We start from the raw sequence: 15,438 nt of genomic DNA, 5'->3' as shown, positions 1-15,438 counted from the left end.
GTCTTGAACACCAAGCAGGACTCGATGAATGACTTCTGGGTCTTGAACACCAAGCAGGACTTGATGAATGACTTCTGGGCCTTAGACACCAAGCAGGACTTGATGAATGACTTCTGGGTCTTGAACACCAAGCAGGACTTGATGAATGACTTCTGGGCCTTAGACACCAAGCAGGACTTGATGAATGACTTCTGGGTCTTGGACACCAAGCATTTGATTGGACTTAAGCTCCTTTTCTCATTTAAATGCACAAACTGACAAACCGGCCATCACATGGCTTTAAAAGGCAGCGTTTGAGCGCCACCCTCTGCTGGCCAAAGGACATGCTGTGCAGCAAGAGGCATGTGCTTTACCTTGTATGTCCGTGCCAGTCTGCGCCGGGAGAGACACCTGAGAGGCTCCACCTGAAAGTGCACCGGACATAAGCACTGCAGGAGTGTCTTCTGCTCACCTTTGCCCAGGTGGACGGGCATGCTCTCCGACTTCAGCATGCGGTAGTGCTGCGAGGGGGCGTGGCTCTGCGACGGCGCCCGGTCCGGCGGGGGCTCGGCGAGCGGGTGCAGCAAGGGGGGCGCGGACGTCCCTGTGGGCAAAGCGGGCGAGGCGTGCACGTCGCTGTTGATGGACGCTCCTGATATGGCCGGAGAGATGAGCTTCCTGCCGAAGTTCAGCAGGCTGCTGGACACCTTGTTGATGTTCAGAGGAGCCGCTTTGGTGCTGGAACTTGGGGGGGATAAAATGGAAAATAATAATACATCACAGCAAATCATAGCAAGAAAGCACAAGGATGACATCACACAATGTGAGCGGACACCCAGTAATATAAGTGCTATGATCACCGAAAACAGGGTTTCTAAACCATAGGGCAGGGTCTCTCTGAGACTGTGGAGGCATGGTCACAATAACATCATGGAATAATTTGCCTATGATGATAGGATTTTCCTCAAAAATGTTTTTCACAATCGACTCTCCTTAGTTTTATCTTGCTTCTAAATGTGTGTTTTAACTCCTGTGCAGGACTTTTATTGTTTTCTAAAATGTGCTATACAAATTAAGTCCATCGGATTGGATTAGGGCTGCAACTAACGATTAATTTGACAATCGATTAATCAGTCGATTATCACTTCGATTAATAATCGGATAAAAGAGACAAACTACATTTCTATCCTTTCCAGTATTTTATTGGAAAAAAAACAGCATACTGGCACCATACTTATTTTGATTATTGTTTCTCAGCTGTTTGTACATGTTGCAGTTTATAAATAAAGGTTTATTAAAAAAAATAAAAAAATAAATGAAAAAAATGCCTCTGCGCATGCGCATAGCATAGATCCAACGAATCGATGACTAAATTAATCGCCAACTATTTTTATAATCGATTTAATCGATTAGTTGTTGCAGCCCTAGATTGGATAAAAAGGCGAAAAAAAATGTAGACATTACTTTAAAAACAAATCTCTTATTATTAATTAGTATATCTGTGTTGGCCCTGCAATGAGGTGGCGACTTGTCCAGAGTGTATCCTGCCTTCTGCCCGAATGCAGCTAAGCACCCCCCGTCACCCTGAAAGGGACAAGCGGTAGGAAATGGATGGATGGATTAAGATATATTTTTAGATCATTTTGCCATATTTTCAATTACTTATTGTATAATGTACTTTGAGGAAATTTCAAGTGTCATTCTAGAGACTTTTAATGACCTTTTAAAAAATTAAAAACTACTAGCAACAAATCTAATCTTCTGGTGTAGAAGAATAATATAGAATAGAATGTAGTCGTGTTTAGAGACTAATAATAATAATAATAATAGATTTTATTTGTAAAAAGCACTTTACGTTGAGCAAACAACCTCAAAGTGCCACAGTGTTAAAAAAAAAAGAAAAAGAAAAAATTAAGAAAAATAAAGAAAAAGAAAATAGTAATAATAATAATAATAATAATAATAATAAAAGATAATACAAATAAATAAAATATAAAACTAGAAACAGCCCAATAGCTAGAACCAGCATGCATATCTATAAAAATCTATAAAAAGGCTTTTTTTAAAAGATGGGTTTTTAAGCCTTTTTTAAAAGCATCCACAGTCTGAGGTGCCCTCAGGTGGTCAGGGAGAGTGTTCCACAGACTGGGAGCAGCGGAGCAGAAAGCCTGATCTCCCATAGTTCGTAGCTTTGTCCTACTACTACTTCTGTCCCTCCATGTCCTTGACTAAAGAGGCTGCAGTGAGCATCACGCCACACTTGCTTGGCGCTGCTTCTCCAGTCCTCTTAATATTTGCACATTTTGTAGATGGCTGTCGGCGGGTATATCTGGTTACGTCCACATCACAGACATGCTGACAACGCTCCAGACAATGGTGTGCGCGTTTTGTTTACATCCGTTTTCCGTAGTGCGGTTTTCGGTGATCAAAGTCTTTATTTGGCGGGCAAGTTTTCAGTACATCACATTAGTGCGCATATAATAGGTTATATATATATAAATTCATATTGTAACGACCTGCTAATGTTAATGTTTTATGTTTGTGTGGTTTGGATTTGATGTCAGTTTTTCCCATGATTGCAAACACACCGTCCGTCTCTGAATGGTGATTGGCAGAGAATGAGGAAGTGTTGTTGTGTGTCCGGCGGGGAAGCGCGGACTCTCAAGACAAAAGTGTGTACACGGGAATTGTGCCGTTTGTTATCATAAGATTGGTAATAAAAGTAAAAAATAGCGTCGGACGTTGTGTGATTTCTTCTGGAGGCTACAATATATTATATTACTTTAATTTGTTTTCAAGTAAAAAAAACGTATTTTCAAGGTGTGGCGGTAATAAAAATGCTGTGGCGGTTCGCCACATTCAATTACAGAAACCCCGGTAGGGCAAGCGGCCCCGAAAGGGCCGCCAAAGAATATCTGTTTTTCAACCAGGTACTTAACTGTAATACACTTTTCCACCACTTGTGGCAGTAATGACATCATCCATCCATTTTCTACCGCTTGTCCCTTTTTGGGGTCACGGGGGGTCGCTGGAGCCTATCTCAGCTGCATTCGGGCGGAAGGCGGTGTACACCTTGGACAAGTCGCCACCTCATCACAGGACCAACACAGATAGACAACATTCACACTCATTCACACACTAGGGCCAATTTAGTGTTGCCAATCAACCTATCCCCAGGTGCATGTCTTTGGAGGTGGGAGGAAGCCGGAGTACCCGCAGGGAACCCACGCAGTCAAAGGGAGGACATGCAAACTCCACACAGAAAGATCCCGAGCCCGGGATTGAACTCAGGACTACTCAGGACCTTCGTATTGTGAGGCAGATGCACTAAGCCCTCTGCCAATATCAAGCAAACATAAGAAGCTGAGCAAGTTAGAAACGTTTCTTAAATGCAAAAAAAAACAACTAAAATTTTCATTTGCACTTAAATTTTATTGACAAACTAATTTGGAAAAATTGTATGCATTATTATTAATTTAGTTAAAATGTATTTATTTTAGCACTGTGTAATTATAAACAAATTTATTTTTTATCAATTTTTATGACTGCCTTCTTTTGCAGTATATTTGAGAAGTATTTATTTTTGTAATCAGCCTGACCTTAATCTTGATAATAATCTTTGTGACTGACACAATATCATCATATAATTTGACAATTATTATCTAAGGTTTGATATCGTTATTGAAGTATATTCAAATTAAGAGTAAGATGACTAATATTTGAGTGGGCCCCAGGGCCCTCTGTAGTGGAAAAGTTGGGCCTCGTCGTCAAAAAGTTTATCAAAAAAACCCAACATATTATTGCCCTGTGTATGCAAGATATTGTGTAAATACTGTAGATGGTATTTTGTGTTCCAGTTGATGATGCAACTATTGTGTATTATTGTAAATATTCTTCATTTGCAATTATGGGAACAAAAACAAGAGACAGCTGCTATAATACTATAGAAGTAGTATAGTACATCACAGCATATCATAGCAAATCCCCCAGATAAACCCCAAGTAATGTTTTTTTAAGTTTTAGTGGAAGAAAAGTTCAAAGTCATGAGCTGTGAAGACATTTCAATGTTGGTCCACAGGCTTCCAACCTTTGTTCTTGTTTATACGCACGCACACACGTCTTTGTTTGAATTACAGCAAACATCAGCGTGTTCATTTTACCGTGTCTTATTCATCAGGTCGGCTCCTCTTGTTTTGTAGTAATCCAGATTCTGCTGGAACTGGTAGTTGACAGGTCGTGGATGGTTCTACGAGAAGTAGAGAGAAAGAAAGACTTGTTTATAATGTTTATAGTGTGGAAGACCAAGCAATGAAGCGTGTCAAGAAGATGTTTGGGTTTACCGAGGCTAAAGTTGTCATCTCACTTCTACGTTTTTTATCATCGGAAGTTTGGGGGAATCATTATCAAACCTAACAAGCTAACACAGATGTGGGGATCAGGGAGCACACCAATAGATGATTTTTAAGGTCAAAACTGTTCCAATGTCCTCATTTGGTAGAGTATTCCACAAGGCTTATCATGTTTAAAGCACAAAAATTTAAAGTTGATTCATATAAAGAGATGTAGGGTAGCACTTTTTGTGTCTCAGTCTGTGGGGTGAGAACATGGAGCAGCCTGAGTGAGCAAACTCTGCACTTGAAGACATTGTACAAATCCAGTATTTTTCTTCGCTATAGCGAGGCCTGTTTTGAATGTACTTGATGGTATTATTGTTAAACACATTCATCCGAGCAAATCGAGTTATGTAAATCCAGATCAATGTGATAGAACACGGTTCAGAGGAAACCGGATATTGTTAGTTAAATCTCAGGGTCTTCAATCGATCACAACTGGACTGTTTGGTTTGTCTTAGAAGACGCTCATCAGAGTAGACTTCATCAGTTCATGATCATAGACTTAGATTGGTCACATCTAGTCTGAGACTTAGATTGGTCACATCTAGTCTGAGACTTAGATTGGCCAAAGCTAGTCTGAGACTTAGATTGGTCACATCTAGTCTTAGACTTAGATTGGTCGCATCTAGTCTGAGACTTAGATTGGTCGCATCTAGTCTGAGACTTAGATTGGTCGCATCTAGTCTGACACTTAGATTGGTCACATCTAGTCTGAGACTTAGATTGGTCACATCTAGTCTGAGACTTAGATTGGTCACATCTAGTCTGAGACTTAGATTGGTCAGATCTAGTCTGAGACTTAGATTGGTCAGATCTAGTCTGAGACTTAGATTGGTCAGATCTAGTCTGAGACTTAGATTGGTCAGATCTAGTCTGAGACTTAGATTGGTCAGATCTAGTCTGAGACTTAGATTGGTCAGATCTAGTCTGAGACTTAGATTGGTCAGATCTAGTCTGAGACTTAGATTGGTCAGATCTAGTCTGAGACTTAGATTGGTCAGATCTAGTCTGAGATTTAGATTGGTCAGATCTAGTCTGAGACTTAGATTGGTCACATCTAGTCTGAGACTTAGATTGGTCAGATCTAGTCTGAGACTTAGATTGGTCACATCTAGTCTTAGACTTATATTGGTCACATCTAGTCTTAGACTTAGATTGGTCACATCTAGTCTGAGACTTAGATTGGTCACATCTAGTCTGAGACTTAGATTGGTCACATCTAGTCTGAGACTTAGATTGGTCACATCTAGTCTGAGACTTAGATTGGTCAGATCTAGTCTGAGACTTAGATTGGTCAGATCTAGTCTGAGACTTAGATTGGTCAGATCTAGTCTGAGACTTAGATTGGTCAGATCTAGTCTGAGACTTAGATTGGTCAGATCTAGTCTGAGACTTAGATTGGTCATATCTAGTCTGAGACTTAGATTGGTCATATCTAGTCTGAGAGTTAGATTGGTCACATCTAGTCTGAGACTTAGATTAGTCACATCTAGTCTTAGACTTAGATTGGTCACATCTAGTCTGAGACTTAGATTGGTCACATCTAGTCTGACACTTAGATTGGTCACATCTAGGCTGACACTTAGATTGGTCACATCTAGGCTGACACTTAGATTGGTCACATCTAGGCTGACACTTAGATTGGTCACATCTAGGCTGACACTTAGATTGGTCACATCTAGGCTGACACTTAGATTGGTCACATCTAGGCTGACACTTAGATTGGTCACATCTAAGCTGACACTTAGATTGGTCACATCTAGGCTGACACTTAGATTGGTCACATCTAGGCTGACACTTAGATTGGTCACATCTAGTCTTAGACTTAGATTGGTCACATCTAGTCTTAGACTTAGATTAGTCACATCTAGTCTTAGACTTAGATTAGTCACATCTAGTCTTAGACTTAGATTAGTCACATCTAGTCTGAGACTTAGATTGGTCACATCTAGTCTGAGACTTAGATTGGTCACATCTAGTCTTAGACTTAGATTGGTCACATCTCGTCTGAGACTTAGATTGGTCACATCTAGTCTTAGACTTAGATTGGTCACATCTCGTCTGAGACTTAGATTGGTCACATCTAGTCTTAGACTTAGATTGGTCACATCTAGTCTGAGACTTAGATTGGTCACATCTAGTCTGAGACTTAGATTGGTCACATCTCGTCTGAGACTTAGATTGGTCACATCTAGTCTTAGACTTAGATTGGTCACATCTCGTCTGAGACTTAGATTGGTCACATCTAGTCTTAGACTTAGATTGGTCACATCTCGTCTGAGACTTAGATTGGTCACATCTAGTCAGTGTACTGACAGGCGGAAACAGTGTGGAGACAGAAGAGAGGGAATGGATGTATTTTGCCGATAAAAGTGAACCTATAAACATTGAAGCGCTGCTCTGCAGGCGGTGCTTTAAAACATTGCTAGCTAGCGGCTAATGTCCGTCCACATTGTTTTAGCTACTTCTAAATGACTAATCCTGGCCTCCATGGCAACAAATAAAGTATGTTTCTTACAAGTATCATTATCACTGGAGGATGAGGAATAGTTAAATGCTTCACTACACACCGTAGGAGGATACAATGGCTAACTGCTAACAGCAAGGTAGCGCTACTTTATGTAAACAAAAGGGTGAATCTACACAAATATCCACTGTAACGATACCAAGAGCAGTATAAAGTCGATAATAGAAAGATTACATTGATATTTTTTTATTATCACAAATTTTTTTGTTAATTGGTAATTGTTAATAAAGTCATGAAATACATCGCTGGACACAGGAGAACTTTAATTATGACCAATGTATGATCCTGTAACGACTTGGTATCAGATTCATAGCCACATTTGTAGTATCATCCAAAACTAATGTAAAGTATCCAAACAACAGAAGAATAAGTGATTATTACGTTTCAACAGAAGTGTCGATAGAACATGTGAGCAGACATTGACAGTAAATGAACAAGTAGATGAATAATGTTGACAAAATAATAGAATGATAAATGACAATATGTTACTGCATACGTCAGCAGACTAATTAGGAGCCTTTGTTTGTTTACTTACTACTAAAAGACAAGTTGTCTAGTATGTTCAACATCTTATTTCATGCATACATTCTTCTTTTGTTGCAGTAAGAGAAGGCCTGTGCCAATATTCAATAAATCAATTAACCAAACGATAAATGACCGTCATATGCATGTGTTGTTATGGTTACAAGAGCAGTCACTGTGTTGCAGAAGGCCTTTGGACTACATGCACATACACTGTAGGAATGTACAACTCACCACGCTTAGAATTACCAGATTACATTCAAATGATCGGAAAACCGTGATTGATAACTGCACTTTGATAGATTTATGTACCCACAAGCAATAGCTTGCTAGTCATCTTAAATGCTAACATGAAAACAGGAGCCATTAACGTATTTCCCCGTGAAGAAATGTCATACCCTATTCTAAACTTGTATTACCGCGTTACTGTCTAAACCTGTAATCCTCTCATTGTGGTATGTGTGCCACTAGTGGTATGCCAAATATTAACTTAATTAAATATAACTAATTTTTGTTTGATTCATTACTTAAGAACAGTGTTATATTTTCCTATAGTCAAACACAGTGTTACTGTTCAAAATGTGTGTAAGGTCACAGTGACCAATAATATTAAATATACTTGATAAATAAAACCTCTGCCTTGTTTTTAATGAATACTTAGGCCTACTAGGCTACTATATTTTAATGTTGGTCGTTATGGTGCTACTTGGAGAGCTAAGGGAACAACAGGGGACGTCACATAAACCGGAAGTGATACCGCAGTCACAATAACTGTATTTATCCTTATTTATTGTTTCGGTTGTGTATATTTGAGGGTCCCCCACACCCTCCTTAACAGAGACAGAACCTGTTTTATTGCTTTTGGTTGTAATATTTAATCAAGTGAAAAATGTTGCTAACAGACAGTATGTTTTATTTGTATGATTTGTTTGTTTTATTTAAAAGTTGACATTCATGTTACTTTAGAGGAAAATCTAATTTAAAACATTTGTATGCCCGTACACTCCACTTTAGCATATCCGCAAGTGGAATTAAATTATGGAATGGATTAACCAAAGAAATCAAACAAAGCACCAATATGATTCAGTTTAAGAGACTGTTCAAACTACAAGTGTTCACAAAGTACACAGAACAATAATTATGACGAACATCTTGAACCCTTTTTTTGTTTTGTTTTTTTTGAGATAAAGATTATTTATGTATTTTATATTTGTTTACATACTATGGTATATTGTTTATTTATTATTTATTCACTGTTCTGTTACAGAGAACAAGGAAATGGGATAAAATTGCTATGGTATGAAAAGGGGTAGGATTAAATAAGCTCAGCTTCTTCCTACACCTTTTCGGACATGCTGTAATGAAACAACTGGAATTGTGTGATGCATTACATTGTATCGTATGCCTGTTCCAAATAAACTGAAACCAAACTGAACTGAACTGAACAATATACGAGAAATACAAGTTTGTTGCCTTTGAAAGAATATACTTGCAATATTATTATTAATATGAGTTATTATTACATCATTTGGTCTCCAAATAATGTTGACAAAAACATTGTCTATCGGCAATAATTTGTAGGTCAATATATTTGTCGAGCAAAGTTTGTTATCGTTCAGGGCTAAATAAGAAAGGTATGGTTAATGTATCTTAAGGTTTTCTGTTAAAGTAAAGCCAATAATTACTTTTTGTGTGGTGCCCTTTATTTTGAAAAGTATCGAAACACACAAGCCCACTCTCAACTAATTTTATCTCCAGTTGCGCTGAACTGAATGGAAGAATGAATCTTCTGTACACCAAAGCGCCTAATGAGGCGCACTATAGCCCCCTGGGAAGTGGTGTGAAAGTCGCTACAAGTGTGAAGGCGCTCTGCAACAAGCATAACGTGGCCGTGACACCTCAAATCCCTTTTCAATGGCAAACACAAGCGGAGGCGGTTTCTTACTCTGGGGTCTCGGAGGAAAAGAGCTTTCTGCAGCAGGGAGTTGATGTCCCCGATCGGAGGGTAGTGCATCAGGAGGCCCAGGCAGGTCTGGAAGTTGCTGGCGATCACTGAAAGATACACCTGATTAATAAAATCAGCCTCAAAACACAGGTGCAGGTGTGCGGGTGTGTCGTACGAGCGTCTCGGATGTAGAGCAGCATGGCCACGAAAACGTAGTCCACCAGGTCCAGAGTGATGCTGTCAGCGAACAGAGCATCCCAGACCACCAGCAGGTCCTGAAGGGGAAACTCGCGCCCGAACAGCAGGCGCACCCAGCGGCTACAGCGGGCAAAAGCACAAAAGGTTTGGATGTGCAGCTGAAACCAAAAAAAGAGCGCTGACATTCTTTGTACTGACATTCCGTAGATTTGCGGGGCGATTTCCAGCCGGTTGAGGTGCATGTGCAGCTCCACGTCGTGCTTCTTCACCAGCTGATCTTGGATGCGGTTGACTTTGGTTACTATGGCAACAGATGGCCCCAAGTCCTGGGGCCGTGCAAAAGGGATGCTGCTGAGCATTTCTTCTTTACCCTGCAGGGCAACAAAGTGTCGTGACTGAGCATCACATGCTCTCTGGACACGCCCCCCTCATTCCCAACCACTGCGCCGTGGCACATTCCTGTGCTGTGGGAAGTCATCAACTTCCACCTAATTGGTACCAAAACTATTACTTGAGTTCAAATACCTATCTTAGTGTAGGGTTGGAAAAATATGGCAAAAATAATGGTCTTGATTTTTTGGGCTCATATTGAAATCACGATTAATAACACGATAATTTATTACACCACCAAAACGCAACTTGAAATACAATTCAAAAGAACAACATATACTATTAACGAATAAACAAGTAAAATAATAATTAATAAAAAATAGCAATAACAATAAAAAATTAAAAAAGACAATAAAATTTAGTTTTTCGCTTTTGTTTTTTAATTCAATTTTTGTGTCATAAATAACATTTAATAAAATGCTGTTAATTAAATGCAAAAATCTTTAGATTTATTGGTGTGATACATCTTTGGACAATTTTGACCAGTATTTCAGGTAAAAGAATAGTAATGGTGGCAACGTATCAACGTTTTAAGTACATTATGCTTGTGTAAGGTACTTTTTTGAAACCTTCATTTTGTTGGCGCAGTCAGACCAGACGTGGCGCACCGCGCTATTATTGTGAAGGGAGGAAAAGTGTGTTGCTGTCCATGATCTATGATGTCATTCACAACAACACAAGCAGATGAGATGTGTTGTGAGTGTATGGATTGCTCTTGCTAGCTTTAGCTTCCTACTTTCAAGTTGCAATCTCCACATTGTTTAGTCCAAGACATGTTTCGGGGATGAATGAGTGCTATCGGACCCATTATTTTTCCCTTCTGCTCACAATAACATTTCACTTACATTTATGTCAATTTCCCTGATATTCTGCCGTTAACAGCGCAGAAAGTTTTATTGTCCAATTCCGTGATCCTGTCTGCAGTTACGTCAAGGCTTACTGTTTTGTTAAGTTTAGTGACTATTGATTAGGCATACTAGCGCTGTGTCAAATAAAAAAAGTAGTAATTATGTTGACATCCCAAACTTCTAGTAGACGTGCTCTTTTTTCACTTGTACACTCACTCGTCTGTTTCATTGTCACCAGCCCAGGAATGTGAATAGACTTTACGCAGCTCATGAATCGTTTTTTCACAATTATAATGTTTTGATGATGTATGAGTGACAGGCAGAACAATGTAATATTAGCTGGAGGAAAGTTAGACAATTAACTTCAGTACCTGCAGTGTACCTTCAATGCCAAAAGTACATTGTTGGGCCAGCACCAGTAAAAATGTTTGTAAAAAAAAATAAATGTGATTATGTTTTGCGAGGCAACACTTTACCTTCCAGGTGATACATGTGAATCATGTTCCAGTAACACTAACTATGTTTGGATATTTGAACAACAGGCACGCCGTGCACACAAAGAAAGAAGCAGACTGGCCTCGTAGTAACAAGGTCAACATTCTTCTCCGCAGTGTGCTGACTGTATTCTTGGAAGTAGCCGTTCTATGTCAGTTTTGGTCCGTTCATATCACATTTGTTAAGCCTTTGGACAAAACAATTCCAATGCTCATTTTTGGTAGCCTGTCAATGGGCTCGTCCATTGTATGTTAGCATTAGGCTAGCCAGCCTTTATCCTGTATAGCAGTGTTGCTTTTTTCAGTTTCTGCCAAACTGTATTGACAAATAAACATAATTCCTTCATGTGTGAGGACCTTGTGTGTAGAAGAATGTCTTTTCTTTTGTGTGCTTACTTCATTGTGGAGACTATCAAACAACCTCATGTTGAAAATGTTTCAGCTCTAATTCAAATGGGTCATGTTAGGATTTTGTCCATTTCAAACATGTTCATGTGGTCTATAGCAGTGTTTTTAAACCACTCGTGTGCCGTGAGAGATTATGTAATTTTACCTAATTGGGTAAAAAATATTTTTTGCAAACCAGTAATTATAATCCGCAAATTATATGCCGTTGTTGAGTGTCTATTAGGGATGATGCTCGAAACCGGTTTTCCCGGTTGTTCGATAAGAAAAGAACCGAGTCCTCGGACACAAATCCCTTTTTGAGAACCGGTACCCGTTATCGAGACCACTATAGTAAAGAAAAAGAGTTGGTTCTTTATTCGAATCCCTGAGAACGAATCCCTTCCCACAGGAAATGCCCGTGGGCCGCAATGTTATGCCCATTTGATTGTAGACTCTTACTGACACCTTGTGGCGATATGAAAACACTACGTGTCATTAGTTTGGGCACTTCCGGGTTGGCGAGTCAGTTCAGTTCATGAGACAATTGAGAAGTAGACAAGTTGTGTTAGCTCCTACAAGCCTTGGAAAAGATAAGTCTGTAAGTAAACTGTTTAACTTGTTTATATAACTCAATATTAAGGTGGAAAGTGTTTCAATTTGATAGTAAGATGTCTATTGAAAAACGATTTTTGTGCAGTTTCAATTGATGTTTTGAGGACTTAAAATGGCTGCCAGTCGTGTATTTCCACCATCGAAATAGTTTCAACACTCAGAAGTATTTGTTTGATGATAGTACTGTATATTTGTGTGAAGCTAATATTTACATATTGTGTATTACATTTCAGTATGTTAATTGAATCACATAGCTTATACATTTGTCATTGTGTGTATTTCAGTTTAAAAAAAAAAAAAATAACAGTCCAGTGCAAGACAAAAGTAAAGATAGAAAAAGACAAAGCAAGATCAACAACAATAAAGAGCCTGAATGGATTAATCTGCTTTGGACCTTTATTAGACATCTTGGATTGTTTGCTAGCTGTCTGCCAAGCTGTATAACCTCAACACGTATAGTGAGGGCAGAACAGGCAATATGCAACTATTGCCAGGCTTTGCTCTCATGTAAGGGAAGAAGAATTGTTGATTGATGACTGTGGTGTTCTTAGTGTCATAGTGTGTGTAGTTAGTATATTCCAATAGCAGCAGAAGTGCACTTTTTGGAGAGCTGTATTATTTTCAGTTTTGTGCCCAAGGGACTGATTTTATTTAACACTATACTATTATTTATACACCTATAGTGATCACAGAGACAGGTTGTTTTTGTGTTACTGTATATATTTGTTTTTCTGAAAAATCCCACTTAATATACTTTGGGTAAAAACAGTTAATATTTATTTTATTTTTTTCTTATAAAATAAAAGTGAGCTTTTGTTAAACCAAATATTGTGTTTTTTTCCATATACAACAACCTATCTGGAATCGATAAGAGAATCGATAAGGAATCGGTTCGATAAGAGGATTCGATAATGGGCTCGAACTCGATAATTTCTTATCAAACATCATCCCTAGTGTCTATACTGTCTAGGGCTCGGCAAAGTAACACATTATACTCCTCCATATCAGTAGGTGGCAGCAGGTAGCTAATTGCTTTGTAGATGTCGGGAACATGGTTTGTCGGTCACAATATGCAGAAGATAACGGGAGGCAGCGTGCAGGTAAAAAAGCTATCTTATGCTTAAACCAAAAATAAACAAAGAGCGAGTGCCGCTAAGAAAAAGCATTGCAGCTTAGCGAAGGCTATGAAAAACGGAACTAAAACTGAACTGGCTGCAAAGTAAACAAAAACAGAATGCTGGATGACAGCAAAGACTTACAGCGTGTGGAGCAGAGACGGCGTCCACAAAGTACATCCGTACATGACATGACAATCAACAATGTCCCCACAAAGAAGGATAGCAACAACTTAAATAGTCTTGATTGCTAAAACAAAGCAGGAGCGCGAAATAGCGCTCAAAGGAAAACATGAAACTACAACAGGAAAATACCAACAAAACAGGAAAAGCAACAAAAATAGGAGTGCAAGACAAGAACTAAAACACTACACACAGGAAAACACCTACTTTGAGACAAAAGCTATAGTGATGCATGGTTGGTTATAATTTAGATTAATTTCCAACAATTGCGAGAACGACTTTTTACTATCAATATCAGCTGCTGAGTTTCATTTTTTAATGTTTTCTGCTGGTGGTGGGCCTCTGGATTTTTTCAATGAAAAAAATGTGCTTTGGCTCAAAAAAGGTAGAAAACACTAGCCATGTAATGGGCCAAATTGTGCATAGATTTTGCTTTACAGACCATCTTCTCATTGCTTTCTGACTGAAAGTGCAATTTTAGTGGGCGGGCTGAAGCCCTCCTCCAAAACAGGAGGGAGGAGTGCTGGCATGGATTGGACAACAAGTCCAGATCCGTGTGCTTGTACTTGAGCAATGGTTACCCCCATAAAACGTTTGGGACTAGCCTCCAGCCAGTACACATAAAGACATGTGGATGTAACTCACCCTCCTCACTTCTCGTTCATAGCAAGAAAACCAAGGCTCTGCAGTCTCCATCAGCTGAGAGAACAGTGCACTAAAAGAGGGAAGAATTTGTCACCAATAAAGCAATCCCTTTTTTTTTTTAAACATTTGTTTTTGGAATTTTTGACAGAAAATACAGAAATACATTTAAACACATGCCAAATGCTATTTACCCCCAAACAAGAAAACCAAAAAAATGACATCAAACAGGGTTCGTACACATTTTCCATGGCCAAAATTCAAGCACTTTTTAAGGACTTTCAAGATACATTTTACAGTTTTTCCAGTACCTTTCAAAAGGCAAAAACCAGTGTGAATCAATCCATAGTCTTGTTGTTTGAAGTCACCAAATGCTGTCTGAAGGAAAAATACAGAAAATGCTAAAACCTAAGCCTAACATTGAACCAGCAGTTATCATTAACTGAATGGGGCATGGCAAATGAAGCAGTGATTCTGTAGACTATTCAATGTCATTGGTGTTTGGAAACATGTCTCCATTTGTGTTGTTTTTCAAATTTCTTGTTCTTTTTCTTACTTACAGCACTCAATGACATCGAACTGCACAGATTGATTCACACCGTATTTGTGCTTGTAAACCGCGTAATGTGATATAAATACAAGCACCCTGAAAATGTTAATTCCACTCATTTATTAACAAAACTGTTCCACATTAATATAAGGATAATAAATTACCGTATCTTCCGCACTATAAGGCGCACCTAAAAACCTCAAATTTTCTCAAAAGCTGACAGTGCGCCTTATAATCCGGTGCGCCTTATATATTGACCAATATTGAACCACAACAAACCTAAACTTAATTTTCATAAAGTTTAGGTCTCGCAACTACATTAAACAGCCGCCAACTTCATTTTCCCCCATAGAAGAAGAAGCGCTTCTAACCCAAAAATGGCTCCTATTAAGAGACACACTTACGACGCAGAGTTTAAACTTAAGACGATCAGTCACGCAGTAGAACACGGGAATAGAGCAGCAGCGAGAGAATTTAACATAAACGAATCAATGGTGTTTAATTCGGACACTGAAGACAAAGAATTCGAGGGATTTGTGGATGAGGAATCTTCATAAAGTGAGCTTTACATGTTTATTTTGTGTGTTGTGTTGTGTGACATTAACGTTTGAGCAACGTTGACTTATTGATATTGTTATTGCTCTGCACTATT

General features: G+C 38.8%; 1 protein-coding gene across 3 annotated transcripts in view; it reads right to left on the bottom strand.

Annotated features, from left to right (window-relative positions):
- tbc1d5 (TBC1 domain family, member 5) overlaps window positions 1–15,438 on the bottom strand; it is a 74,426-nt gene that overhangs the window by 11,681 nt on the left and 47,307 nt on the right. For all 3 annotated transcript variants that reach the window (XM_062028747.1, XM_062028748.1, XM_062028749.1), the window contains 6 exons: window positions 14,240–14,309; window positions 9,764–9,936; window positions 9,543–9,685; window positions 9,368–9,474; window positions 4,140–4,225; window positions 452–723 (listed from right to left, as the gene is read on the bottom strand). In XM_062028747.1, coding sequence (XP_061884731.1) covers window positions 452–723; window positions 4,140–4,225; window positions 9,368–9,474; window positions 9,543–9,685; window positions 9,764–9,936; window positions 14,240–14,309 — 851 coding nt within the window. The remainder of the gene's footprint in view (window positions 1–451; window positions 724–4,139; window positions 4,226–9,367; window positions 9,475–9,542; window positions 9,686–9,763; window positions 9,937–14,239; window positions 14,310–15,438) is intronic.

This window comes from Entelurus aequoreus, linkage group LG20 (assembly GCF_033978785.1).
Source record: "Entelurus aequoreus isolate RoL-2023_Sb linkage group LG20, RoL_Eaeq_v1.1, whole genome shotgun sequence".
NCBI classification, from domain to species: Eukaryota; Metazoa; Chordata; class Actinopteri; order Syngnathiformes; family Syngnathidae; genus Entelurus; species Entelurus aequoreus.
This window is presented reverse-complemented; position numbering and strand designations above follow the sequence as displayed.